The sequence below is a fragment of the Notothenia rossii genome (assembly GCF_949606895.1).
Source record: "Notothenia rossii genome assembly, chromosome: 11".
Classification (NCBI taxonomy): Eukaryota; Metazoa; Chordata; class Actinopteri; order Perciformes; family Nototheniidae; genus Notothenia; species Notothenia rossii.
The window spans coordinates 17876445-17902931 of record NC_136910.1 but is presented as its reverse complement, the minus strand read 5'-3'; the positions used below and the strand labels follow the sequence as shown (position 1 = coordinate 17902931).

At 38.2% G+C, this 26487-nt stretch overlaps 3 protein-coding genes across 12 annotated transcripts in view; 1 reads left to right on the top strand and 2 right to left on the bottom strand.

Moving 5' to 3' along the window:
* Positions 1–664: 664 nt before the first annotated feature.
* Positions 665–9752, bottom strand: acsl5 (acyl-CoA synthetase long chain family member 5). Of its 2 annotated transcripts, none has more exons than XM_079657197.1 (21): positions 9633–9752; positions 8505–8673; positions 8020–8131; positions 7573–7637; positions 7378–7479; positions 7183–7282; positions 6676–6854; positions 6393–6425; positions 6250–6301; positions 5839–5912; positions 5678–5755; positions 5459–5593; positions 4688–4822; positions 4515–4610; positions 3821–3893; positions 3287–3375; positions 2732–2848; positions 2314–2457; positions 2141–2242; positions 1317–1388; positions 665–817 (listed from the first exon to the last, which is right to left on the bottom strand). In XM_079657197.1, the coding sequence occupies exons 2-21, from the start codon at positions 8658–8660 to the stop codon at positions 683–685; spliced, it is 2049 nt and encodes a 682-aa protein (XP_079513323.1). In that variant the 5' UTR covers positions 8661–8673; positions 9633–9752; the 3' UTR covers positions 665–682. The 2 variants fall into 2 exon arrangements, with proteins under 2 accessions (XP_079513323.1, XP_079513322.1); XM_079657196.1 differs by having other exon boundaries at positions 8505–8670; positions 9633–9747.
* A 2014-nt stretch (positions 9753–11766) lies between these two features.
* Positions 11767–23398, top strand: gucy2g (guanylate cyclase 2g). Its single transcript, XM_079657212.1, has 22 exons — positions 11767–13677; positions 14782–15130; positions 15212–15336; positions 15503–15685; positions 15787–15931; positions 16315–16450; positions 16547–16650; positions 16776–16933; positions 17040–17174; positions 17264–17347; positions 17560–17664; positions 18072–18140; positions 18226–18394; positions 18503–18658; positions 18738–18915; positions 19649–19789; positions 19885–20077; positions 21378–21552; positions 21710–21808; positions 22188–22279; positions 22356–22463; positions 22569–23398. The coding sequence occupies exons 1-22, from the start codon at positions 13315–13317 to the stop codon at positions 22647–22649; spliced, it is 3348 nt and encodes a 1115-aa protein (XP_079513338.1). The 5' UTR covers positions 11767–13314; the 3' UTR covers positions 22650–23398.
* Positions 23399–23835: 437 nt separating this feature from the next.
* The window catches only part of tectb (tectorin beta), a 39984-nt gene continuing 37332 nt past the window's right edge, over positions 23836–26487 (bottom strand). For all 9 annotated transcript variants that reach the window (XM_079657204.1, XM_079657202.1, XM_079657201.1 and 6 more), the window contains 4 exons: positions 25321–25483; positions 24908–24986; positions 24577–24609; positions 23836–24189 (listed from right to left, as the gene is read on the bottom strand). In XM_079657204.1, coding sequence (XP_079513330.1) covers positions 24113–24189; positions 24577–24609; positions 24908–24986; positions 25321–25483 — 352 coding nt within the window. In that variant the 3' untranslated portion in view covers positions 23836–24112. The remainder of the gene's footprint in view (positions 24190–24576; positions 24610–24907; positions 24987–25320; positions 25484–26487) is intronic.

Sequence of the window (26487 nt, the reverse complement as noted above, 5' to 3'; positions counted from 1 at the left end):
GGCACACCTTTATATGATCATTATAGTTATTCTAAAAAAATAAGATAATAAAGTAAACTGGTATAAAATACTATATGACAGTAAAATAAAGTTGTTATTAATAAACAAGAATACAGTTTGAAAGGAGAGTGATTTGTAAAATATCCATAAAGAAAAATAAATCTGTTTACAGTTCGTTTTCATATCGGTGTTGAAAGATGTATCCATAGATCTCCTAATGTTGCTCTCAAAGTGCACCAGATTGATGCTTTTAACTTCAACATTTAAAAAAAAATCTTCCCGGGGGAGCATGCCCCCCGGACCCCCGTAGAGGAGGTTAGGTCCTCCCCCACTTAAATCATGTCCACATGGATAGGAAACTAAATACATTTGCTCACATCTTGTGTCCATATCTTTCTGTTTTGGTGGTCATTTCACAACCGTGCACGTGCATGAATGCGCGAGTCATGGTAAGATATCTGGATTAAGAGGTTGCTTTTTCTTTGCGCAGCATGAAAGAAAGGCCAAATGAATGTGCTGTGATTTTAGTTTTTTTAAGCAGAGGTCAATCATTTGTACGGAATGAGGGCTCTGCTGCCGAAACAGTTCTCAGAACATCAGTGTTTTGGATGTTTGAAAAGGCTTCTGAACTAGAGGAATTGTTTGATTCAGACAGGAAAAAAGATGGTGGTGTAATCGTTTATTAGAGATTAGCGTACAGTTTGTCGATCTGTGGCTGGAAGACGTTTTTGAGCTCAGCCCTCTTGGCCTTCAGGGTTGGCGTTAACAGACCGTTCTCAATGGTGAACTGTTCTGAGTGGAGGTACACGTCTTTTACCTGCAACAGGGAGGAAGAGGAGGGGAGGAAGAGAGTGCAGATGGTTAAAAGTTTGGAAACAAGATTCTGTAAAACATACAAACTGAAAAAAACCTTGACTTTGTTTAAAAGTTGTTGATCTGGTAATAAGAGACAGATTTGGGGGATTTCTGGTCAGTGAGGAGGAAATGAGTCAAGTCTCTGACGTCTGCATGGTCTTGAACTAAACTGAACAAACACTGCTCTTCTTAACCACTAGAGGGTGAACTGAGCTAGGTTTACAGAAATGTACAGCACCAGTTAAACCCAAAGTTAAAATGTGTAAACCTAGCTCATCCAAACAAAAACTTTCAATGGTAAGAAAAGCAGTGATACTGGAGGCGTGTGGCGCAGTGGATAGAGCGTTGGTGTTCAGATCAAGGGAGCACAGGTTCAAACCTCACTGCAGTCCGCATGTCATTGTGTCCCTGGGCAAGACACTTCATAAAAGCGTCTAACAAGTGACATGTAATGTAATTACCTGCTCAAAGGACTTGAGTCCTGCCTCTTTTCCCAGCTTAGTCATGTCTGACAGAATGGCTTTCTTAATTTCCTGTAAACAAAGAAAAAACATCATCACGGTTAGAAGTACTCCAATAAAAAAACTGAACACACTGTTCTAGTTTAATACCCAATTTGGTTGCAGGCATTGTGTTTTATGAGTTTTAGATCAAGGAACAAGACTAGTGATAATGATCATGTTTACTTCTCTGCTGGAGTTTTGGTAGAAAAGTAAAACATACCGAAAGGAGTGGAAAGAAACTGAGTACATTTGTTCAAGTACAACCTTTAGGTACTTGTACTTTACTTGAGTATCTAATTGTATGCTTATCCTTAACACAATTCCAGTGGCAAATATAGTACTGTTTAACTACTATGTTTCACTACATATAAATGGTATACACTTGACCCATTCAGACTTTTAAACAAAGTAGAACTAAAATATATGTTTTATGACTTAGATACAACTTTATTGATCCTGCAGTTAAGTTAATTCAAAGTATATATATATATATTATTATCAACATTCAACTGATTTACACCTTACTGTATCAATAATCAAATTTAACATGATTATTCATTGGTGACATTTAGCAAAACGAGTACTTTTTGTATATTTACATGCTAATACTTTAACTTTTTATATTTCTACACTAGTTATTATTTTATTTGAGTAAAATATCAGAGTAGTTCTTGCACCACTGCTGCACACTGAACTGCATTATAGTGTACCGGATTGTTTGTCTAAAGTTAGTCAGAGTTCTACAACATTTGACAAAGGCCTCCTACACGGAGAAACATTACTGTGTTTTTGCAGAGTTCTTCCATGGAGCCTTTGCACCCAAGACTCGATGCCAAACCTGGCAGGGTGTCGGGATCAGGGACCACGATGGCAATCAGGCAGGACTGCACACACAGAAAACTAGTTTAGTTATCAGTCAGGGTGTGTGTGCTGACTGTAAAGATGCTGCTCTTACCTGTAGACTGTCTCCGTGCACAAACACTTGGGCCACAGTTCCGCTGCGTCCGTACACGTTCTCAATCTTCTCCGGTGCAATGTACTCCCCCTGAGACAGCTTGAAGATATTCTTCTTCCGGTCGATTATTTTCAAAACTCCACTCTATTGTACAGTCAAATAGGAGAAATCAACAAGTTTCTTAAACCTTTTTTCCTTTATGGAGCTCGTTAATTCCACCTTAAATCCCCTTGGTCACACACTGAATACAATCAGCCGATAAGACATCAGGGCTTCATCCTCAAACACACTGCATCTGGTTCATGGGAGTCTGTGGTTGTACTGATTCAGTCTGTGGTAAATGTGAACCAAACTCATTTACATTGTGGAGAAACAACATTTACTGGAATCTTCCCGTTATCTGGGTTTTGGTTCTTACCGGAAGCCATTTCCCGATGTCTCCGGTGTGGAGCCAACCGTCCTTATCCAGGGCCTCTGCAGTCGTCTTTGGGTCCTTCAAGTACCCCTTGAACACATTTTTACCCTTGATACACACCTGAAAGAAGAACAATAAATACATTATTATTTAATAATCTAATTTTGCATGGTCATATAGCTTTTAAAAGTGCAGTAAAAACTATTCATTAACAATTGTTGCTTACTAAACTGAAATATTAAAGTCTTTCAGTGTTTTTAAGACTATTGAGAAATAGAAATACAAAGTTTAATGTGTGGTAAATGGTTTTGTCTTGACAAAAAGGCAGCAATACAAGATGATGATTAAAATAGAAACATATATATTCAATATCTGCCTGAGACTAATCAGGTTCTAAGTGAATCAGTGATAGTTTTCCATTACGAAATACATCGAAAAACTGCTAAAAGATAATTCGGCATACTTTTCTTTGTTGGATTTTGCCAAAATATAAAAAAATATAGGCTAAAAACTAAATCAACAGGGTTCAAGCAATCTTCCCTAATTCCATTATCTTACCTCTCCTTCTCCATTTGAAGCAAAGTAGTTCATTTCTTCGACATCCGCCAACTTCACCACATTACAAGGCAGCGGCCCCCCAACATGCCCTGTTGGTAAAAAGATTGTGTTACAGGATTTCTTGCCTATAAAATAACCAAATCTCTTATAGTATTTAAAGCTATATGAACATGTGATTTATAGAAAGCTGAAGATGAAGCATTAAGACCCTTTAGTTAAGTGCCAAAAAATACACTGTAAAAGTTAAAATCCTTTATTTTAAAATAGTATTCAAGGACAAGTACATTAGTATAATCATTATTGGTAATTTGCTTGTTTCCATTATCAATCCATATATTAATGAATGCATTGCAGAGGAATAACATATACCGTATTTCCCTTGGGTTAAAGTATAAAGTCAAAGTCAAATGGAAATACTGGAGTACACATTTGAGTTACCGTACTTGTTTGAGTAGTAGAAGTTTCCACCATGTTTATATGGCAGGTTTAGCTTTATATCAGAGTAGGACATGTGCGGCAGGTTAGACTGCATACCTGAGGTGGCGTCTCCCGGCATGGTGAAGGTGCAGGCGGCGGTGCACTCCGTCTGTCCGTACGCCTCGAAGATCTGAGAGGAGTAGCCCAATCAGAGAGAGATCAAAGATTATTATGACAGCATTGAGCGATGAGATGAACGCCGTTGTGTTTCAAACTACCTCAAGTATTTGACTGCTCTTAAAACTGGGTCGAATCGGCAAAACAAAGTGGCCAATTCGGATCACAGAAAGATTGCATTTAGGGGATTGAATACAAAAATGTAAGGAGGCCAATTTAAAGAGGTGGGGAGGGAGGAAAAGTTCTGACATATTTTAAAAAGCTTTCCTGAAATCTTGATTTGCACAGTGGAAAACAAAGTGTTGCAAGAAATAAATAAGTAAAGATATATAGAGAAGAGAAGAATAAACAATAAGGGTATACGAAACCAAAATAGGAGTGAAAGTTAAAATAGAACCAGTATACCAGAGAAATTAAGACAAAATTACACCAGACTAAATTATAATATGGGAAGTGTTACTACAATATAGTGTGTATAAAAATAAGTAAACAGTTAAAGATGGAATAATAATAAAGTATTATAAGTATCAAAATATAGAAAATCAGTCCAACAGATGTGATTCAAAATCAAGTAAATAGGACCTGCTTAAAATAACACATTTCCTTTTAAATGTACAGTAACAATGCTTCTTACCTGGCAGCCCAGAGACGCCCTGAGGAAGTTGAGCACAGATGGAGAGATGGGTGCTGCCGCCGTCACCATGACCCGAACTCGCCCCCCCAGAGACTCCTGCAGTGAGGATAGAGCGTGCTCAACATTCACCGACTTCCTGTTCTCTGTACGTATCTCTGTGAGCGGTGCTGTACCTGGACTTTGTGGAAGATGAGTTTGTCCCAGATGCTGTTCTTCCTGACGATGCCCTGCTTCACTTCAGCAAACTTCCTCTCCACAGCGAAGTTCAGCAGCCACTTCTTGAAGGAGGTTTTGGCGCTATTCTGAACCTGTGGATGTTTGATTACAGCATTTAATATAATAATTGTGGGTTGATGTTAAGCGGATTGAGAAGCAAGGGGTCCTTTTGTTCAGTAAAAGTTGAAATACCTTTTAAAAAACCTGTGTTAGAAATTGTTACTATGCAAGCATGTCATACAAATCAGGAACTTTTTCTTAAAAGCAAAATGACCCTTATGACATAATAGTACATATTGCATCATTTAAATACTAAACTTATAACATGAGTGTAAAATCAGGATATTCCTGTTATAGTTTGTTGTGGTGGAACACATTTCTAACTTTGAACTAATGATTATTTGTATCTTGGATACATCTTCTGATTCTTTCCAACATGAATCAATTGATTGCAATGGTTTAACAATTGTGAGAAAATGCACATTACAGGTCCTCAGAACCCAAATTGATATTTTAACAATGTTTGTTTTTGTCAGTAGAATAGTCCGAGATTCAAAACATTAAAGATATATTAAAATAATAAAAAAGTTAAAGGCAAAACATTTTTCAATTTGTGAAGCTCAAACCAGGAAATAGCTTTACATGAAAAAATGTGAAAGCACATCAAATGAATCTTTAGTGTACAGTTATAAATGTATATTTCATTTCAAACGCTGTTGATCACTGACTTTGTCGTAGACGCGGTTGAGGAGTCGAGGCACGGCGGGGAAGATGGTGGGCTGCAGCGCCGTCATGTCGTCTGGCAGCAGTCTGATGTCTCCCTGGAAGAACCCCACCTTAGCCCCAGCACCATACATCACCACCTACAAAAAAACAGAAAAATTCAGTCCTCCTCAAAAAATCTTTAATAATACAATGACTTCAAAAATTTCAAGGTCAGATCTCACCTGTACCACTCTCTCGAACATGTGTGCTAAAGGCAGGAAGGAAATGCTGACATCCTGAGTGGTTGGACCACCTGCAACCTGCGGGACACAGAGGCTGTTAGCAACACAGAATTATATAATACTTCATTAAAATATGGCATCTAATGGTTATTAAAACATACCTCTATGCTCTTGATGACACCCGCAACATCAGAGACCACGTTCTCATGGGTCAACATCGCTCCCTTGGGGTTTCCTGATAAAGAGAAGTAAAATATTTCACCTTTCATGACATTACATTTCAGGTAACAAACAGGTAGGTTTTATAATAACTTAGTTGAAAGACAGAACACACAATGCACATAGCAATGTAAAAAACAATAAATAAAAAGAAGAGGATTGACCATCGACGTAGCCACCAAGTGGCTAAAAGAAACCACAGATAATAGCCTAGCTTGCTTTTCATGATTAAAATGCTCCGTCACATGTAAGATTTAACGATCATGGAGACACAGGACTGTTTTTAATGATGAATTCCTATTCTTTAGGATTGAAAAAAGCCTCACTCAGCTGATAAATATGAAATGTCTCACCTGTAGTGCCGCTGGTGAAGCAAACAATACTGAGATCCTCTGGCTTTGGTGGCTGTTGGAACATGAAATGACCACATTAGAACAGCATGCAGCTTGTCAAATCTCATAAAAATGGATTACATGAATATATCAGAATGACTTACAATTGGGTCTTGGAGATTACTTTTCCCCAAAGCCTGGAGAACAGAAGAAAACAGGCTTTCAATAATGTTGATCCTACAACTTAATGCTTGTTCAGAAGGGAAACACAATCTCAATTGAAGCCAGTATAAACACGAGCAATGACTCTGCACTTATTTGTGTTAAAATGTGGATGGAAATTAGCTCAAAGCTAAATCTGGCACTGTTACGCTTGACACATTTTAATGTAAGTGTTCATTACTGTGCATTGTCCCTGCCAAATAAACAATTAAATAAATAAATTACCTCCAAATCCTGCATGGACACGATGTCCACCCCACACTTGGTTCCCCGCTCGATCAGCTCAGAGGGAAAGGGGTCCATGATGACGATGGTTTTGAGGACTGGAGTCTGGCCTTCCTCTCGGCTCTGCAGCAGTGTTTCTGCTTTCTTCTCATTGTCGCACAGCACTGTGGAGATCTCCGCTGAAAAAAGAAACAAACTTTTACCGTAGTACCATTTAAATTGACAGTATAGAAGAGGCAAAAGCGGATAAAAGTGTGGTTAGGGAGAAAACACTTACATTAGGATTAAAAAACAATGCTTATAAGCTACTGCATTTTCACTGCTCGTTGTCTTGTGATAAAGCTTCCAGAAGTGATATCAAAAGCCTAGATTGAAATTGGGGTCGAGGTTAATAAGTGTGAAGAGATTACAGATCCCTAGAGGGGGGGGGGGGGGGGGGGGGGGGGGGTGAGCTCTACTGGACTCTGTTATTAGCCGCATTAAGAGTGCAAGAGAAGCTCCAATTACCTCGGTCGATAATGAACACAAGAGCTTCAGGACCCAGGGTGTCGTAAAGGGGAACTGCTACCATGGAGTAGGTGTAGCAGGCCTGTTCGCCAATAATCCACTGCAAGGGACCCATACAAAACAGAGACAGCCTTTACAGTGTTGTAACTAACAAAGAAAAACATCTGTATTCCCGTTAGCACCGCCTACACTCACCTCAGGTCTATTCTGTGCAAAGATGCCGATAAAAGTGTCAGAGTTGGGCTTCAGTCCTTTATGAAGAAGCCCTGACCCCAGGTGCTCCGCTCTATCAGACACCTTCAGGAACAGGAAGTGGAGTAAAGGTCAGCAAGGGTTTACAGCAGTTCATATTTACTTTGTTGTTTCTCAAATGTTGCTGTTTTTTTTTACCTGTTTGTACTTCAGCCACTGGTACGGCTTCCCAGTCTTTCTGTAGCCCAAGCATGGTCCATTACCTGGGAATGAGATGACTTTAAAGACCAGACACTACAGGTAAAATTGCTTCCTCTTTAAAACTAGCTAAATAAAGGTGTACATTTTACTAACTTTGCCTATTTGTGTCTATATTTCTCCCATCAGTTACCAATTCAGAACACCTCATCAGCATATTGAAACATATGTTCAGAAAACTTGTAATACACAAAATAATAGTCTTAAGTAATTAACTAGATTCCCATCTTTATTCTGAAAGTGTTTACAGAGGGGTTTGTTAATATGCCATTTATAGCCTTCTAAGAAAAATGGGGTTCCTAAAAATGTGGCAAAACTGTTTCATTTTCTTAAGGGTTGTATTATGTTCTAATTCATGGAGTGATACAAAGAGATATCCAGTATCACCTGAAACCTTAAGGCCCCTCTGAAAGACCTCATAGAGTGTCTTGGCTTCTTCATGGTAATACGAAATTAGGTCGTTGTTATCTTCAAGCAACACACTCTTCCTCGCTCCATCCTAAGGACAACAAGCAAAATAATAAGGATTACAATATCGTTATGGAACCTTTTAAAACAAAAGATGAAGGACAACAAGGAAAAGAAAAAAGAATGAACATGAAAACAGAGATAAAATGCCAAAAAGCACCAAATAAGATTACAAATATATGTATTGAGTATTCTATAGAATGCATAGATGGAAATAATGAAAACAAAACATTATAATGAGAATAATCAGTGGTGGAGATAAAAAAAATACAAAGTACCTCAAGTGAACTTTCTACCAATCAGTGCTAAGGTCTCAGGAACTATATATGAAGATGAACTATTGATCTCTTCGACATTGTGTGTTGCACTTCTACTACCAACACTCTGAATGGACAGCTCTCTACCTTGATGCCCTCAGACTGGTGGTGGAGGTCTAAGGAGCTGGGCAGGGGGCTGGGTCGTGTGTGCAGGTAGAACACGACGCCAGCTGCCAGGGCGAACAACGAGACGATGGCCGAGGTCGGCAGGGGCGAGAACAGAAGCTGGAGCAGGAAGTCCATGGTGCAAGGTCTGCTGGGATGCAGAGCAATGTGAATTAGAGATATTAGCACTTTGACACATAGAGTTGATTGTATAACTGTTTAAGATGTACAGTCTGTTTTGCCATCCTCAGCTCCTTAACACTTGGTTTTGTCTCCATACTGTAATAACTAGAGGTCAAAGTCAACACGACTTGTGCAACACTTATGATAATCTCTGCAGATAGAGTCCCCGACACGAAAGTCAGAGAAGTCTATATGTACAGTGATACAGCTGCAAAATAGTGAGTATTTCCGAACACTGTTAAACTAGTGCGGAACGACGTTAAACACATGGTGGAACAAATAAAAAGTTATTCTCCTTAAAAAGCATTAACTAAAAATGTTCTTGACCTTTGACACAGATTGGGTTGTGTGTCACATTGTGAACTACACTAAGGGCCAAGGGTAATCATTTTATGAGTCTGATTGGGAACAACTTGTTTTATGGTATCAGAAAATGATTAATCTATTATTTTTCAGATACTTCCATTCGTCTTGATTTAATAACACAAAGTGATTTAAATACATTTTGTTTATTGTTGATAGTATTGTTATCTTTCAGTGTGGACCCCAGGAAGACTAGCAGTACTTTATATTTTAAGTGAAGAAAGAAAGAGCACCTGTTTGCTTGCACCATGAAAGAAACGAAGCAGGTTATGCAAGTAAAATGAAAATATAACTAAAGGATATTATATAGAAGGAATCTCAAATCAAGCAAAGACATTTTTTTCTTACGAATGCAGAGCGACAGTGTGCATTTGCGTAAAGTCAAATACTAATGAGAGAGAAAGAAGGGTCAACTATATTAAAATATATCATCAGTTTGTTTATCAGAATACATTTGAAATGTATGAGTGAGGTAGACTGATATGCAAATTGCAAACGACAAACACAATTATAATTCCCATCTTCATTATTATTGATGAATGCGTAATGCCACAGCTTTCCTACCTGCTGCCGGTCCTCTCAGGTGTTCCACTCCGCTCTTAGCTCACACGCAGGTGTCTGTGTGGTTTGTGTGAGCACAGCAGATCTTCCTCCTCTGCTCTGAGGAGTACAAGAACTCATAAAGACAAGGTCAGAGGAACCTTTGAACCTTCCACCTTCACTTCGACTGATAACAAAACCTGACATTAAACTGCTCCAAGGTGTAATTCATGATATTAAAGTGTGTGTGTTGCAATTTATTATACATGTATTTCAAAACCGTCCGCTCTATCAGCCAGTTATTGCTTTAATTTCAGTCCAGATAACGCTCATATCTGAGGCGATGTCTGAGGAAGTGAGATGCTGCAGCTGAGGAAAGGTCAATAATCTTATCTAGCGTTTAACGTATTCAAAGTCCTCACACCTCAACAACAAAACAAACCTTACAGTTCTCTTTGAAAAATAGCTAGTATGCATGTTAAGTAAGTTAAAAGGTCAACCTGTGGTCATACAGCGCCGCAACTCTGTAAGTGCAAGCCATATGAATATGTAAGGGGCCCTATTATGCTAACTTTCAGGTGCATATGTATACTCTGTGTATCTACTGGGACACATTTCCATGCTTTAATGTTCAAAAAGCTCTTTATTTTTCTCATACTGCCTGTAACGACGAGACGCCGTTACTAGAGCTCTCGTGAACATGTTTATAGAATTTATTGATGTAGTATTTATTTAATGGTATAAGTGTTCACCCCCATCTTGTCTGTTGCTTCCGGTCGTCTCTGTGTTCCCTCCTACTGATTACCCAATTGTGTTCACCTGGTGCCCTGTGTTTGCTCCTCCCCCCTCACCTGTGTCTAATTGCTCCCCCCTCACCTGTGTCTTGTTAGTCTGTGTGTGTATTTAAGTCCTGTTTCTTGTTGGGCTGAGTGTGTGTGTGAGATCGTTCTGGCTGCAGGATGTGAGAAAGGAGAACAGCAGGATTGAGGCTGTGAACTTTGTGCACATGTTTTGAATAAATGCCCACCCCGGGTTATAATTTTGGACGTTCTGCCTCTGCCTCCTTGCTTGGTCGGGCCGCTCAACGGTCAGTCTCACACTGCCTGTGCTGCAGCACCTCTTTTCACCCTCCATCTGAAACCAGAGCCCAGTCTGCTCTGATTGGTTTGCTGGCTGGCTGTCTCTGTTGTGAGTGGTCAACCGCTTAGAGATGTTCCGCCCCTTAGCCTATCTCGTACAATGTGCTGGAGCGCTAGACAATAGAAGCACGTGTGTTACGTAGTGATGTCATTATGTTACAGAAAAAAACTAAGGAGTAAAATGGAGGCATTTCAGGCAGGGGGGGGGGAAGCGTGTGGGAGAGAAAATCAGAACAAAGGGCTTGCACCAAAAACCTATACAAGAAACGAAAAAAAGCATAATAGTGTCCCTCAATAACATTTACAACATATTTCAACACCCCCACAAATTGCATATTTCTCAAATGTTTTCATTAAAATGTTCACGAATTAAATTGTTTATTTTTGTGAACATCAGACTCTTCTAGAATTAAGACCAGCCAAGTCTCTCAGTGTGAAATATTCGACTAAATTGTACTTTCTTGAACACTGAAATGAATTTGATTTGAATGAAAATAACCGTCTAGTAGACTTTCTAAACATATTTTCCTATGATAAAGGTTTTTTTCCAGGTCAGAAAGGTGTTATCAGCGCATACAGCAGGTTGTGTCGGTGTAACTTCCTGCCTCAATTAAAATAAAAAGGAAAGATAAGCTGGAATTGCACCTTTGATCAGACTGATTAAAAAAAGTAAGACCATGCAACTTTTTCGGGACAGCAGTCATCGTGGACACGCCACAAATAATGTATGCTAAAATCATAAAATGGGGAGGAGAAAATAAAGACGGAAAACGCTGCAGCAATATCCAATATCCAATAAAAGTTAGTATGGTATATTTCTTCCTTGTTCTGCCTGTGAATCTATCTTTTAATTAATGTCATCTTTTACAAAGCAATTATTTGGTTATCCAATCATATAAACAGATGTAACCTGAATGTCATGTATGCATTTGAATGGTGTCTCCTGAAGGATTTGATTGTGCAGGATATGTGAGTTGAAGGTAAAGGTTCATTAGGAGAAGCTCTGAGGTTACCTGGTGGGATTAGCAGAGGTGCTGAGATCTCTTGGGGAAGAAAAGCAGCTGAAGCCAGAAACACCAACAAGCTGCCCACCTCTGGTCATTAGCACCTGAAAGTGCACTCAGGTGTGTGTGAACTTCTCTGTGCCAGCTAGCAGGGCTCAACCTGCCTCATCAGGTTTCTGCAGATAAAAATCCCAGGGGGTCATCGGCACACATTTCACGTGTTTTTATTTGTCGTAATTAAATTAGCTTACATTCTGATTGTCCACCCTCCTCATGCATCTGTGTGTGTGTGTGTGTGTGTGTGTGTGTGTGTGTGTGTGTGTGTGTGTGTGTGTGTGTGTGTGTGTGTGTGTGTGTGTGTGTGTGTGTGTGTGTGTGTGTGTGTGTGTGTGTGTGTGTGTGTGTGTGTGTGTGAGCGTGCATGTGTCCCTGTGAGAGTTAGAAAGAGGATACGGGGAACTTTGACACTGGCTTTATGAGGGATAACTAAAGGAGGACTGGTTGTAGTAGCTTTGGAATTTACTGATTTATGGTTAATACATTTAACAGGTGATTTCTTTAGCAGTAGAATAACTAATAGATGTTTTACTTAAGGTAAGGTAGCAGTACTACAGTGTAGAACAATTGGAAATAGTAGGTAACTTCTGCATTTACGGTAATATCAATTTTTTTTATATAAGGGTATTACATGTAATTAACAAAACAACAGATAAGATACTAAGCAATCACAAAAAAAGGAATATCTCAAATCACCTTAAAACAGGAGTCATGAAAACAACTCAAACTAATTGGGTTTAGTTTTAAAGTTTCTACATTTATCTATAAAAGAATTCCCATGCTGCATTCAAAACTTCACTTAAGTAAAACTAAGTGAAAGCATCAAAATATACTTAAAGTACCATAAGTAAAGGTTAATGTATGAATATGTATATCACTTTTAAGTTGTAGTTGCTTAAGGTGGACCTTATTTGCATTGGTTTATATACTGTTTGGTAGTTAGATAAAGTGGCTTCTGGTTTTATTCTCTGTTATTAATCTACAGTACAGTAGGTGTATGATATAATATAAGATTTTGAGAAATGTGGAGTAAAAAGTATAATATTTGTCTTTGAGATGTAGTGGAGTAGAAGTAGAAAGTAGCAGAAAATGAAAATAATAATAAGTACCTCAAAGTAGTAGAGTACTTAAATACAGCACTTGATTAAAAGTAGTTCTTACACAAATACACAAAAACGTGTATCTTATAAAAAACTGTCGTTTTGGAATCAAATAAGAGTCACATGCTATTTTTGACCAAATAATATTAATGTTAAAATAATAATATGTCTATACAGTTAATGAGATAAAACGAATCTACTTTAATTAAGACATACAATTCAAGCATGGGGCCCTCTTTGACCGTGATCCAAGACAATACTCTATTAAAAGAGAAAAACAAAGAAAATAATGCACTCAATGCCCTTTTGGACCTCCCACCCTCCTCCACATATTTACATGTTCTCCTCCCTATCACAAAGTTGGATGTTGTCTATTTAAACCCTGTAACATGGATCACCTAATAGGATGGAAGTGATGATGAGGGTGGTGTATTCTCCTGACATGAGGCTCATATTGGTGCTGCACTTCACACTGACAGCCGCCACCGTCACCAATAACGACACCAACGGGTCTAACAGGCTGATCATCGGCTTCCAGGCTCCCTGGAACATCTCGTTCCCCTTCAGCGCCCTACGGCTGGGCTCCGCCCTGCAGATCGCCGTGGAGAAGGTGAACACCAACCCCTCCTTCCTGGGGAACTACAGTCTGGATTTTGTCTTCAAGGATACAGACTGTAGTCCTAAAGTTTCCCTGGAAGGATTCATTCAGCAGGTGTGGAGCGAGAATGTGTCCGCGCTGTTTGGTCCAGCGTGTCCCGAAGAAGCTGAGGTATGATCCATGTGATGCGGAAATTGATAATTCTTGCATTAGATGTTGCAAAAAAGGTAATTACATTTATAAAGATAAAACGTTATAACTTTAAATAGTTTTTATTCCTAAGACTTTTTTACTTTTAGCTAAGTAGCCTAATGGTGAATGCAGGGATTCGATTTCTTATTTGGTTTTATTGTTCATTATTAAACATTATTGCTTTTTCTTCATTAAAGTGACAGCGTATATTTAAAAGTAATTGCCCCAGAGTTAGAAAGAAGCTGATGTGCATAAGTTGTTCCTGGGAAGATAAACACAGAAAACAAGCACATTACATTCAACAATGTCTATCAATGTGTGATAATAAATAGAACCAGTATCAGAAATATAATAAATACAAGATAAATATTAGTGGTGACCCTTTGGTGCTAATTTTAGCCAAAGCTTGAGGCTGGTTTTAAACACTGCAAATCTCTAATCTTTCCCTCTCTTTCTTTAGTTGTGTATGATTACATGGTGATATTTCTAATTATCCGTAAGTAAAATATCTAAATACTTATTTAACCACTGGGTAAAACTGGAATCTGATCCACTTCTCTTCATATTCTCTTCATGGTGAAGGTTTACAGATGTGTTACACCTGGCTCAAACCGAAGCACATTCAGTGGAAGGCATATGTTTTCAAACCATGCTGCTGTAGATTGTAAATCATGCAAAAGATGGGAGAAAAGAGAAAAAAATACTGATATGATGTGCTGAATCTGGTACAGTATGTTCTTAGTTTTCTTCCCATTTCTGCATGATTTATACTCTGCAGCAGCATGGTGTCTTCTACAATTATTTCACCAGGAAGCCCTCCAAAAATCCCTACATCAACATACAAATCTCATATTGATATGTTTGTTTAACAACTCAAATAGCTGAGGTAAACACTAAACCGGGTTTAATGTGGTAGAATTGTACGGTATATTTTCATCAAACCTGCCTTGTGCAGGCTATGGAAAGACGTTGTTTCTAACAGTTTCTAAGGAGAAACAAGGTAGATTGTGTACTTTTCATGGAAAATTACTTTTAAAAAGGTCTTTTGTGGATTCCTAAAGCTTTTTAAAACATTATTTCCAGGTCACCGGTCTCATTGCATCGACATGGAACATCCCCATGTTTGGATTTGTGGGTCTATCCGCTAAAATGGACAACAGTGACATCTACGATTCCTATATCAAAGTCGTGCCGCCTCTTAAAAGAAGCTCGGAGGTCCTGATAAAGACCCTGGAGTTCTTCGGATGGAGCCACGTGGCGATGATCGGAGGGGGCTTAGAATCGAACACTTGGGACAAAGTTGATGCTCTGTGGAAAACCATCGAGGAGCCCCTGAGAGCCAAATTCCAACTAGCTGCTGCGCTCAAGTTTGACACCAGCAATCAGAAGCTGATTTACCGAAATGTTAAGTTAATCTCAACAGTGGCCAGAGGTAAGAAGGAAATAGTTCGAGGCTCATTCAAACCACGCATAACCATATTTCTGACCAGTAAATGTGTCCTTTGCCATGCAGTGATTGTGGTGCTAACAAACTCAGAGGACTCCATGGCTCTGTTGCTGGAGGCTGAGCGACAGGGTCTGATGCATGGTGACTATGTGTTCTTCCTGGTGCAGCATTTTGAAGTCAGTGGCAGTGTGGTGAGTAGAAATCTAAAGTTACGCACATAATCAGCTTAGGTAAAAGTCTCCCGCACCATTAATTGGACTACAAGCTTTGGAAATGGAAAGAACAATTATGAACTGCTGTCAACAATAACTTATATTTTTCTTCCATGTGAACTGTATCAATCTCTTTCCTGAGCAGGATAACTTGTGGAAATATGCCGTGAACAACAGGATGGACCAAGCTGCCATCAGAGCTTTTGACATGACCTTCATCATTGGCCAGAAATCCTACGATGGCTACGAGTATTTTGACTTCTTTGAGCGAGTTTTTCAAAGACTTAAGGAACACCCGTTTCAGAGCCACCTGTCTTCTGAAAGAGAGGTATGCATCCATGTTTTCCTGAGCTGTAACAACTCAATTTCCAATTCTTCTGATAAAAAGTAAAATCACATATACAATTGTTTAATTTTCTGTTATTTCAGGTTAGCCCGTACGCTGCCTACCTGCACGACGCAGTGCTTCTTTACGCCATGGGGCTGAAGGAAGTTCTCAAAGATGGAAAAGACCCTCGAGACAGAAAGGAGCTCCTGCGGAGATTAAAAAATAAAAACAACATTCGATTTAATGGTTAGTACGGTACTTGCTCTTATTATTGTATTATTTTGGGAGGAGTATGGATATGGAAACCAGAGATGATTGTTGTTTTGCTAGGTATCCAAATCTGTATATATGTAATTTATCAGTTTATTTATGATTTATAAAATCTATGAAAGTACAGGTAACTACAGCTCGAAAATATAAATATATATAATATAAATAATTTACGTCTTTATTTTATTAAACTCGGGTACATTTACATTTTTCTGAATGTACAATGTCTATTTTCAAATAAAAACTAAATTATGTTTTGTAGAGTAAAAAGAATACTTGCCTCTGAAATGTAGCAAAAAATAGAAATGTTAAGTAAAGTATATATGTTTCTTTTTTTTCACCGCGGATTATTTTTACAGGGGCCTCTGGACTAGTCCATTTTGACGAAGAGGGGGAGAGAAATTTGGACTATTCCATTTATGACCTGCAGCTTGTGGGAGACCAAACCAAGTTTGTATCCATCCTCAATTTCGATAGTCAGACCAAAGATGTCCGGTAAAATATGTATAAAACTAAATACATCAAATCATTTCACATTTGTTTTCATGATTACAATTAGGGGATATCACACCAAAAAATATTTCATTTCAGGCCAACGTCTATGTTTGCTTCTGTGGTCTGGCCAGGAGCAGGACCTCCCTCTGACAAACCAGAATGCGGGTTCAACAATGAGTTCTGTGAATGGCTCATTAATGGTAAGAGTAGTAGAATATGCATCTAGTAAATTCAGCAATCATCTAAATGTTATGTTTGCTAAAGACCACTTTTGAAACAAACCATACTAACCAGCATCATCATGTCCCTTGTTGATGGGGTGCAGACATCGCCCTGCTGGCTCTGCTCGTGGGCTTCCCCCTCATTGGTATTCTGGCAGTTTTGTGCATCGGAGTCCTAGTTCTGCAGAAGTTTCGTCTCCAGACGAGGCTGGACGGCTCCCGCTGGTGGCTGATCAACTACAGCGACATCACCATCATCAAGGTATGATGCGCTGTATGAGCACTGAAACAGATAGAGAATGAGCATACATCTGTGTATGTCTACATTTAGCTTTTGTTCACAGGCTTCTTCTGTGTGTGTCCTCTAGGGATTTCATGGTTTATCTCTGAGCACCACGGCCAGTCAGAGAGAGAGCAACAGCTCTCACTCTAATTTGTCCAACAACAGCATGAGGGACAAGCCAGTGAGAGAACACATCTACACCACCATAGGTCTCTACCAGGTACCAGAGTTTGAAATGAGCATACTGTACTGTGACCGTTTGCTTAATATATGTGATTTCCTTAATGTATGTAATGGAATTCCATGTAGGGAAATCAAGTGGCCATCAAGTACCTCAAGAACAACATTAGCTCGCATTTCGGGAAACCTTCAATAATCGCAGAGTTCAATACGGTAAAGTCACTCATGTTGTCCTGGTTCAAAAATATTAATTTTTTCTATAACAAGTAATAACTAGTGTTTAGGCGAAAAAAGAAACATATTTATCTTATTTCTCTACAGAACATGTGTTAACCTTTTAATGCTGAAATGCTTTTCTTTAGGACACATTAGTAGCCCTGATAATTCCATACTGTGTCTAACCCGTGTAAAACTCTTTAAGACAGATGAAAGAGATGAAACATGAGAACTTGGTTCAGTTCTTTGGTGTTTGCATCGTGTCACCCAATGTCTGTTTGATCATCCAGTATTGCAGGAAAGGCAGTCTGAAGGTCAGTGTACACACTTCTATTTCATACTTTACATCACAGCAGAACTGGAACATTAAAGCTGCCCCATTTATCTTAGTTAATGTTAGTCAATATAGAGCCAAAGCCATACTGGATTAACCCAAAGGGTAGAAAATCACCTACAGTATAACAAGGGGTTGTCTTATTCTGTTTAATACTTTTGGTTATTTATCAGCGCTAAAATTATTTCAAATATTTATAATCTACTCCAGCTTGATTTAAACTAACATAAGGCGTACTATGTGATTATGACTTTCATATCAGCATTGTTTTACACATGACAAAATTGAGCAACAACAAGCCTGGGTAAGTCAATATTGCATTTGTGTCTTTAGTGACCCTGTGATTGTTATTGTGTATTATATATTTAACTTCCCTGATTTCTGCAGGATCTTATGAAGTCAGATGTTGACCTGGATACGATGTTCAAGCTGTCTTTTGCTTACGACATTGTCAATGTGAGACAATTCATTGAAATGTAAACAGGTTGTTTTTTATTTGTACCGAAAATGCATCACTTGAATCTGTTTATCTGGGTTTTAGGGTATGGAGTTTATTCACAAAAGTAACCTGAAATTTCATGGGAACCTGAAGCCCAGCACATGTCTGGTGGACAGTCGACTCCAGGTCAAACTCACAGGCTTTGGCCTGTGGGAGTTTAAATATGGGAACCAAAAGAAGTTTGTCCCACTGGAAAATCCTGTTCATGAAGGTCAGTGGGTGCACTCTAATGCCTAGTAATCATATTTTACATTTTTAACAGCATTGAACACATCATAAAAGGGAGGTAACACCTGCAAGGGGATTTGTTTTTTTGTAGAGATTTACTGGACAGCCCCCGAGCTTCTGAGACATCTCGGTCTTCAGGTCAATGGGACGCCCAAAGCTGACATCTACAGCTTTGCCATCATCATGTGGGAGCTCATGTACAATGCTAAGTCTGGCCCTTATCAGGACATCAACCTGGAGCCCAAAGGTCACCATGATAAAAGCATATCAATTCATTTTCAAATTCAAACACTACGATGATTCCAATTTTTACCTTTTTTCTTCAGAGATTATTATGCAGTTGCGGACGCCTTTCCAAGGGGAACCCCTCCGCCCAGTACTCTGTGATATGCTGTGTGATGAGAAAATAAACGTAGTGCTGAAAGCCTGCTGGAATGAGAACCCTGACCGCCGACCGCCGTTTTCATCTATACGGAGAGAGCTGAGGAACATAAGCCCAGAAAGGTCAGGCCACACACAGACCTTTTTCGTCTTACCTTATACTTTCCAAAAGGCTGTGAGAAAATAAAAGGTTATCCCTGTCTGCCGTATGTAATATGTCGACCTTGGATATACTTGGTTTTTCTGCTTCAAAATAACTGTAGTGACTGAATACATGTGCAATGCTTTAACTGAAGGTAATGCATATATTGTTCTTAAAGCTGTAGTGTTTTTATCTATCTAGATTGTTTAGGTGTGAGTAGCCAAGCGTTGGAGATATCGGCCATGGTTATCTTTCTTCTCTGTTATATAATGGAACTAGATGGCTATCGGCTTGTGGTGCGTAAAACGACAAAGCACATTTTAAAACACTCAACAGCAATGTCTTTTTCAGGAATTGATTACCTCTTTACTCAAGATAATCCATCCATTGTTTATGAGAACATTTATTTAGAGTGCTTTCCAGCTCCATTATATTTCAGTGAACAGAAATACCTCTGTGGCCGACAATCCCAACACTGCAAATCACAGCCAAAAAATCTAGTACAATAAATAAATAGTGCTACACGTAGGCTAAACATTTTTTTTTTCAGGTAAATTCTCCTTCAAGGACTCAATAGCAAACATGGTTAAAATGCCCATCTGCTTATGTCAAGATTTTTTTAAATGAGAATGAATATTGAAAAAAATGAATCACAAACGAACAAACTGAACCTGAAAATTCCTTAAAGGATTGTGATTATTTTCTGTACTGTAGTCATGCGAATATACTGGATAGTATGGTGGAAAAGTTGGAGAAATATGCAAATCACTTGGAGGAGGTGGTGGAGGAGAGGACCGATCAGCTCACGGCGGAGAAGATCCGTGCAGATAAGCTTCTCTCCACCATGTTACCAAGGTAACATATCAAAATGATACATTTGAATCACATGACAAAAGTTAAATGGACGTCCATCCCTCACCTTCTCAGTGCTGGTGCTTCTTTGATGGCAGGATTATTGCCGATCAGTTGATGGCGGGGAAGTCGGTGGAGCCACAGAGCTACAGCATGGTTACCGTCTTCTTCTCCGACATCGTGGGCTTCACTTCAATGTGCTCCGTCAGCTCTGCGATGGAGGTGGTGACGTTCCTCAATGACCTCTACAGCCTCTTTGATGATGTCATCAAGCTGTACGATGTCTATAAAGTAAGTCATGCAAAGCACTTTTAGTTTCTCATTCAGCTGTATGCATTGAGTGAAGAAGAAAACTCACAAAGTGTTGGCTCTGTGACCTGCTGTCTAAATGATATGCTGAAGTTATATGCTTTAAGCGAAAATATGTTTTATTCTTTGGGGGGAAATTAACATAATCGATTTTTGTTCTGCAAAAATGAAGGCATAGCTACCAGCTGGTTAGCCTGGCTTAGCACAAAGACTGGAAACAGGTGAACCCAGCTGGCCTGGTGAAATCAAATACTGTATGAATAATGGTTTAGTCTCTGTGACGTCACCTACCCTATTTATGTATCTATTTGTGGAAAAAAATTGCATCAACATTGTAATTAAGGCGTGCCAGGGAGATGCAACAGAGTAAGCTAGCTAAATCTAGAACAAAGCATCCTTTATTTTTATTAAAGGTCTCTTATTATACTATTTTAAGGCATATATTAAAGTCTCAGATATATAAAAATATATAAAAAAACATGTCTATGAAGTGTTTTGCTCAAAATACCAAACAGATCACCCATTCTAGGGGAGCTTATACAGGAGAATTCTACCGAGAGATTGTCAGCTAAATGCTGCCGTGATTAAACGCCATATCATGTTCAAAACCACATCAAAGATTATTTCGGAAACAGTATGGATCTCAAATGCTTTTTTTCTTGCGGGTTTACCACAAGGTGGCCGAGTACCTTTTTTTATCCTGCTTTTTTACACATACTCTCTCCAGTACAGTGTCAGCTCTGAGTGTTAGCGATGCTTGCTCATGTAAATAAAGACCATATTACTTCCAAAACACGTTGCGCATTGTTTCTGATAGGGCCGTGGACATAAAGCCAGCCCACATTTCTGATATTACGTAATATTGGCTGCAAATCTGGATCAGCTCCGTTGTATCCCCGTTTTTAGAGATTTGGCTAAGCAGGAAAAGAGAGAGGGTTTTGTTTTCTGACACTTTGAGAGTTGCATTACACACCGGGGACACATATCTATGTATTAAAGACATGATGCATTTTGCATGATAGGAGCTCCTTCAATGTATTTTTGTACATCTTCCCTGACATAAATATGTTTAATAAAACTAAACTAAACTGTAGCTTCACATTTACCGCGGAAATATGAGTGGTTTTGATCCTCTTTGTCTCAGCAAGAAGGCAATCAAGCATGTTACCCAATAACTATTACTATGAAATGTAGATTTTTTTTCATTAAATTGCACATTGGTTCTTTAGCAGGGAACAGCTTTCTATTGTTAGTTCCACTGAGACTATCATCTTTGCTATAGGTGGAAACAATTGGTGATGCATACATGGTAGCCAGTGGTCTACCCATCAGCAATGGCAATCAGCACGCTTTGGAGATATCTACAATGGCTTTGCATTTCCTGGGAGCCATCAAAGTCTTCAAAATCCACCATATGCCCAATGAGACGCTTGCAATCCGCATTGGTATACATTCTGGTAAGAGACATGTAGTTCTTACAATCAACCAACAGTATTCAGGATTTACGTTTCCTTTTAATTAATTTGTTGTTCTATACACGTGGCATCTGTTTTTACATAATATAATTGACATTTGGATAATTTTGAGCCCATAAATACAAGAACCTTGTTGTAGGTCCAGTGGTTGCTGGAGTGGTAGGCACCACTATGCCACGCTACTGTCTCTTTGGCGACACGGTGAACACTGCGTCTCGCATGGAAAGCAACAGCCTACGTGAGTGAACTGAAGTCTCAAGTTCGCAGATGCAAATATACAAAGTTGTCTGTTATTAATGTGCAAAAAGATGACTCATTATGAGTCTATTGATCCTTTGACTTTTCTTATAGCAGCATCAAGTCAAACAATTGGTTGGTTTATCACTGCATATCTCCAAAAATGTATCAGCTAATATTAGCATGCTAACAGGCCTGCTAAACCGGGAAAACACCAGACTAACAAGACCATGCTAACATAACAAGAATATGCCAACATTAGCATAGTCTTGTTAGTCACAGACATTTGACTTGAAATTAACTTTTAAAATGTCTATATTTTTGTATCTTAAAAGTGTACTTTTTAAGATGTGTGTCACTCTCTTCTGTATGTTTTACAGCCCTGAAGATTCACATATCTCAGTGCACTGCTGACATTCTGTTCCAGGCTGGTTCGTTTGAGCTGGAAGAAAGAGGAGCAATAGAAATGAAGGTGACTAGAGTCGTAATATTTCTCCAATAGCATGTGAATCCTATGTTTTTAACCAGTGTGTTTGGGTCCATGACAGGGTAAAGGATCTCACAAGACTTACTGGCTGCTGAGCAAACAGGGATTTAATCCTCCTCTTATTGCTCACAGCTCTCCACACGCTAATAATCTGAAACAACAAACAGAGGTACAGTTAACGCACATCCCTTTTTATGATAAACCCATTGAATATGAATGTAGTATTGTATGAAAATCAGTGTTGTATTTTCAAATGTATCTGTGATCTTTCCAGAAACTAGGAATGGTCAGAGTCGCTGAGAAACGGGCCCATACAACCCTGACAAAAACTATGATGACTAGAGTAGACATGTAGAGAATAACAGAACTTTTGGATAAAGGATATCTACAAAGCACTTTTTGGTGGGTATCACAGAATGCAAGAGGACTTATTAAGACAAAATGCTAAAAGGGAATAGAGTAATTATAAATGTATCTATCTAGCCTATATATATTATTTATTTATTTAAACAGTGAAGATCTTGTATACTAGATCAGATTTGTTTTTGTTTCCTGCTGATTATACTTTTAATATTAATACTCTGTGATTTAGATAGATAACACTTTTACACCGGATAATTTGATTCAATGCTAAAGTAAAGAGGTCCTGCTTGTTTTGATATTAATTGACACGTCAGGAATTCTGACAACAGACATATTTATTATTGCAATTGTATATATATAAATATATTTATATGATGTCTTAATATGACAAACAAGGAATGAATAGATAAAGCTTTGTTATTAGTATAACATAACTTTAATATATTTAACATGTTACAAGAGAAGTAATTTAAAAAACAGTATACTTTTACTCTGTCTTGCTTTTTTTTTATTTAAAGTAGTTTATGTACAACTTGGGACACTGGTGATTTTGTAACAATGGATTTTAAAATGCTTTTGGTTTTTTTGTCTTTGTGACTCTGTTACATACAAAAAATGATCACTGCTTCTAATCCCAATATGGTTTGAGGAGTGAAAACAGTAACACATAAAGTGTAATCAGACTCAACAGTGCTGTATGAAATCAAAATGATTATGTTTCAATAAATCCATTCACACTTATTCTGGGTAGATTTATTGGAATTGAATAAATATTATTTGTCTCGCAGACCCCATGCAGCAACCAGGAAACGACACCAGTAATACAGCTCACACTATCGCTCCTCAAGCCTCAAAGGGCGGAGCGGAGCGGAGCAGAGCAGAGAGCAACGTCCCACCAACACCGCACCCAGACCCCACGCAGCATTCTCATCTGTTTGTCATTACTGGTGTCATTTTCTGGTTGCTAACAAACGCCATGTTAACACATAATCACTGATGTTCCACTGTAACGGTGGTAGACTCATCAGAACATAGTGGGCGAGCTGACCAATCAGAGCACAGTGGGCTCATAGGGAGGGGGGGGCAGGAACTCCAACAAGGCGTGTAGGACAGAGAGTGAATACACATACTATACTGTACAGAGATGCTGTATGAGAAACCAAAGTGAGTTTGGAACATTAAACAATGTAAATCTATTCTAGTAGACCTCAACAATGGAATTATGATCAGTAGAAATGGCCATGTCATGGGACCTTTAAAAGGTTACTCATAATTAAAAACAAAAGGGACAAGGATCACTTATTTTCCAAAATGTCATTTAATATTTATTGGAGAGAGCAGTGAAGTAATTTATGTGACATGTTAATAGAGTATCCATGGCTAAATACAAATAACATCTGTGAGATGGTGAGAATGTCCTTTCATTTGAGTGTGGGGTGACGTGAATACAAGCTTTTACCACATTCTTGATCCATTTACTAAATTACAACATGTGTTTATGAAGACAGCCAGCAGGATGAAAAGTGAAGTGCCTGTAGAGGAAAAAGAACATAGAGACCAGATCAAATGGCGATGAGAGAGAAATAAGAGGACGATGAAAGAGAAACAACCTTCAACAAGATTAGATGTAGCTAGCTTAGCTAGAGTGTGTATCCTCTCAGATTTCTCCTCCCTAAGTTTTAACATTTTATGACTTCATTGTCAACATATAAATGAAACACCTATTTCTACCAGAATTTCAATTCTGGTATTGTATTGAAGGCTTTGAAACAGCATTTTAGCAAACACAAAAAATACACAATGTTTGAAAAGGGAACTGAAAACATGAAATATCAGTATTTTTTAATTCCTTTCTACATCTCTGAAAATTATTTAAATACTTTTCAATCATAGTTATCATTGCATCACATGTGTTTTACCTTTTAGGTGTCCATTATTGGAGGAATTAATACCTGTCAGGAGATACAAGAAAATCAGAATACAAAATAAAAACGTATACAGTAGTGACAAAAAACTAAATCAACAACTTAAAACGTACATTGTAGGGAAAGTCAGGGTTCTTAGTCTCTTTATTTGAAAGAAGTGGAACAACAATGCTACATTTGGCTTTGATTAAGTCCTCCAGCACCAAAACCTGTATTTACTTATTCTAACTTCACTGGGATGTTTGATTTTCTAAATTAAAAGGGTTCTAATATTTAAAAATATTCAAAATACCTCAGCATGTATAGGCAACATGGCGTACTATACCTTTAAGGTGGAACTCGGCAGTAAGGACCCCCCCACTCGGTTCTGCCTCTGCTAACAAACTTCTGGACGAGCAGGGGGCCTTTAGGAAAGTCACGAGTAGGAAAATTAAGTTTAAATTGTCAAATTAATCTAAGAATACTTAGAAATAAATATTCAAATAAAAGTATACATTATGCATTCAAATATTCACTATGATATGATTCATCATGTATGTCAATTCTTTTTTAAGCTGTTTCAAATAAAAAGAGGAATGTTGTAATGGATTAAGCAAAAGTGTCTGCAAAATGAATGCTTATAAATGTAAATGTAATCAAAAGAAAATGTTTCTCTCTGAAATGTATGAACAGGAAAGGAATAGATAAAGACTTCCCAGTGGTTTAAGGTTTGATATTATCTAAAGGTGTTGTACTCACTGGCTGGCAGACGAGCCTCTCTCCATCACAGACCTGGACCTCGCAGTGCAGCCAGACGGTGGAAACCTTCTCCAGCCGTTGGAAGCGGAAAGAGTTGAACTTGAACGTGGAGCGGCTGTCTTTGGCGTTCTCAAAAATAGTCACAGTGTTGTCGGAGGAACAGCTGTTGGAAAATAAACAACATTTTACCTACAGTACTGCTGAACCTGAATGGAGAAGAGATTCCTTTACATTCAACTACTACACTTTAAAACATCATATAAACTCATCAGAGGTATTAGTACATCAAAAACCATTGACTGACCTAGGAGAAATGAGTTTATTTAAGTTCACTTGTATTTCTAAGGGAGAAGGGGACTTGAACAGTGTGTCACACTTTTGAAAATTGACAAAAAAGGAAAAACAGAAATACCAATATTAAAGATTAATATAATAATCAACCCTCACTGGGGTAAATATTCTAACTACTTAAGACCTGATTCACTGCACTGAAAAAACTGAAATGTTGACTTTAATTAAATGCATTATCAACACATTTCAAACAACTATATTAGGTTAGCAATAATATTAAGTTGAACCTAATACTTTTTTATTTAAATGTAATATTATTGCTTTCAACTAACATTACACAGTTATGTGAAATCTGGTGACATAATACATTTAATTATAGTCAACGTTTCAGTTTTTTCAGTGTACAACGTTTGTAACAGTCAGGAATATGGCAATTATTAACAACAACGTTGATTTGGATGAGTTAAATCAAACACTGCAATGCTCTATAACAGTGGTTCTCAACTGGTCAGGCCTCGGGACCCACTTTTTCCTTTGTCAATAAATCGCGACCCGACATTTTGAACCACTCAAATCTATTCAACAAGAAATCGTGCTGTAATATATACGCTTTTCAGCATACAATATTAATTAAAGTGAAATACAGGGCATATATCCCTTCACAGAACTAAAGTATGCTTTAAAAAAGGTTTAATGAGATGATGGAATCAAAGCTGAACTGTATAACATAAAAAGGCACACATGCTGAAAACCAAACCCCAGTAGGGGGTCTGGGGGATTCTCCCCCAGAGTTTTTTAGAAATACTAACATATAAACTACACATTCTGGTACACTCTGAGAAGAAAATAAATAAATCTATTACTACCCGACATTTT

Coding starts and splice junctions, on each gene's coding strand:
- acsl5 (XM_079657197.1), bottom strand. CDS start 8,660: ATGGACTTCCTGCTCCAGCTTCTGTTCTCGCCCCTGCCGACCTCGGCC. Junction 2,458..2,731: donor ACATCGGGAAATGGCTTCCG/GTAAGAACCAAA, acceptor ACTGTACAATAG/AGTGGAGTTTTGAAAATAAT. Junction 2,243..2,313: donor TGCACGGAGACAGTCTACAG/GTAAGAGCAGCA, acceptor CTGTGTGTGCAG/TCCTGCCTGATTGCCATCGT.
- gucy2g (XM_079657212.1), top strand. CDS start 13,315: ATGGAAGTGATGATGAGGGTGGTGTATTCTCCTGACATGAGGCTCATA. Junction 16,934..17,039: donor GCGACATCACCATCATCAAG/GTATGATGCGCT, acceptor TGTGTCCTCTAG/GGATTTCATGGTTTATCTCT. Junction 22,280..22,355: donor GAGGAGCAATAGAAATGAAG/GTGACTAGAGTC, acceptor GGTCCATGACAG/GGTAAAGGATCTCACAAGAC.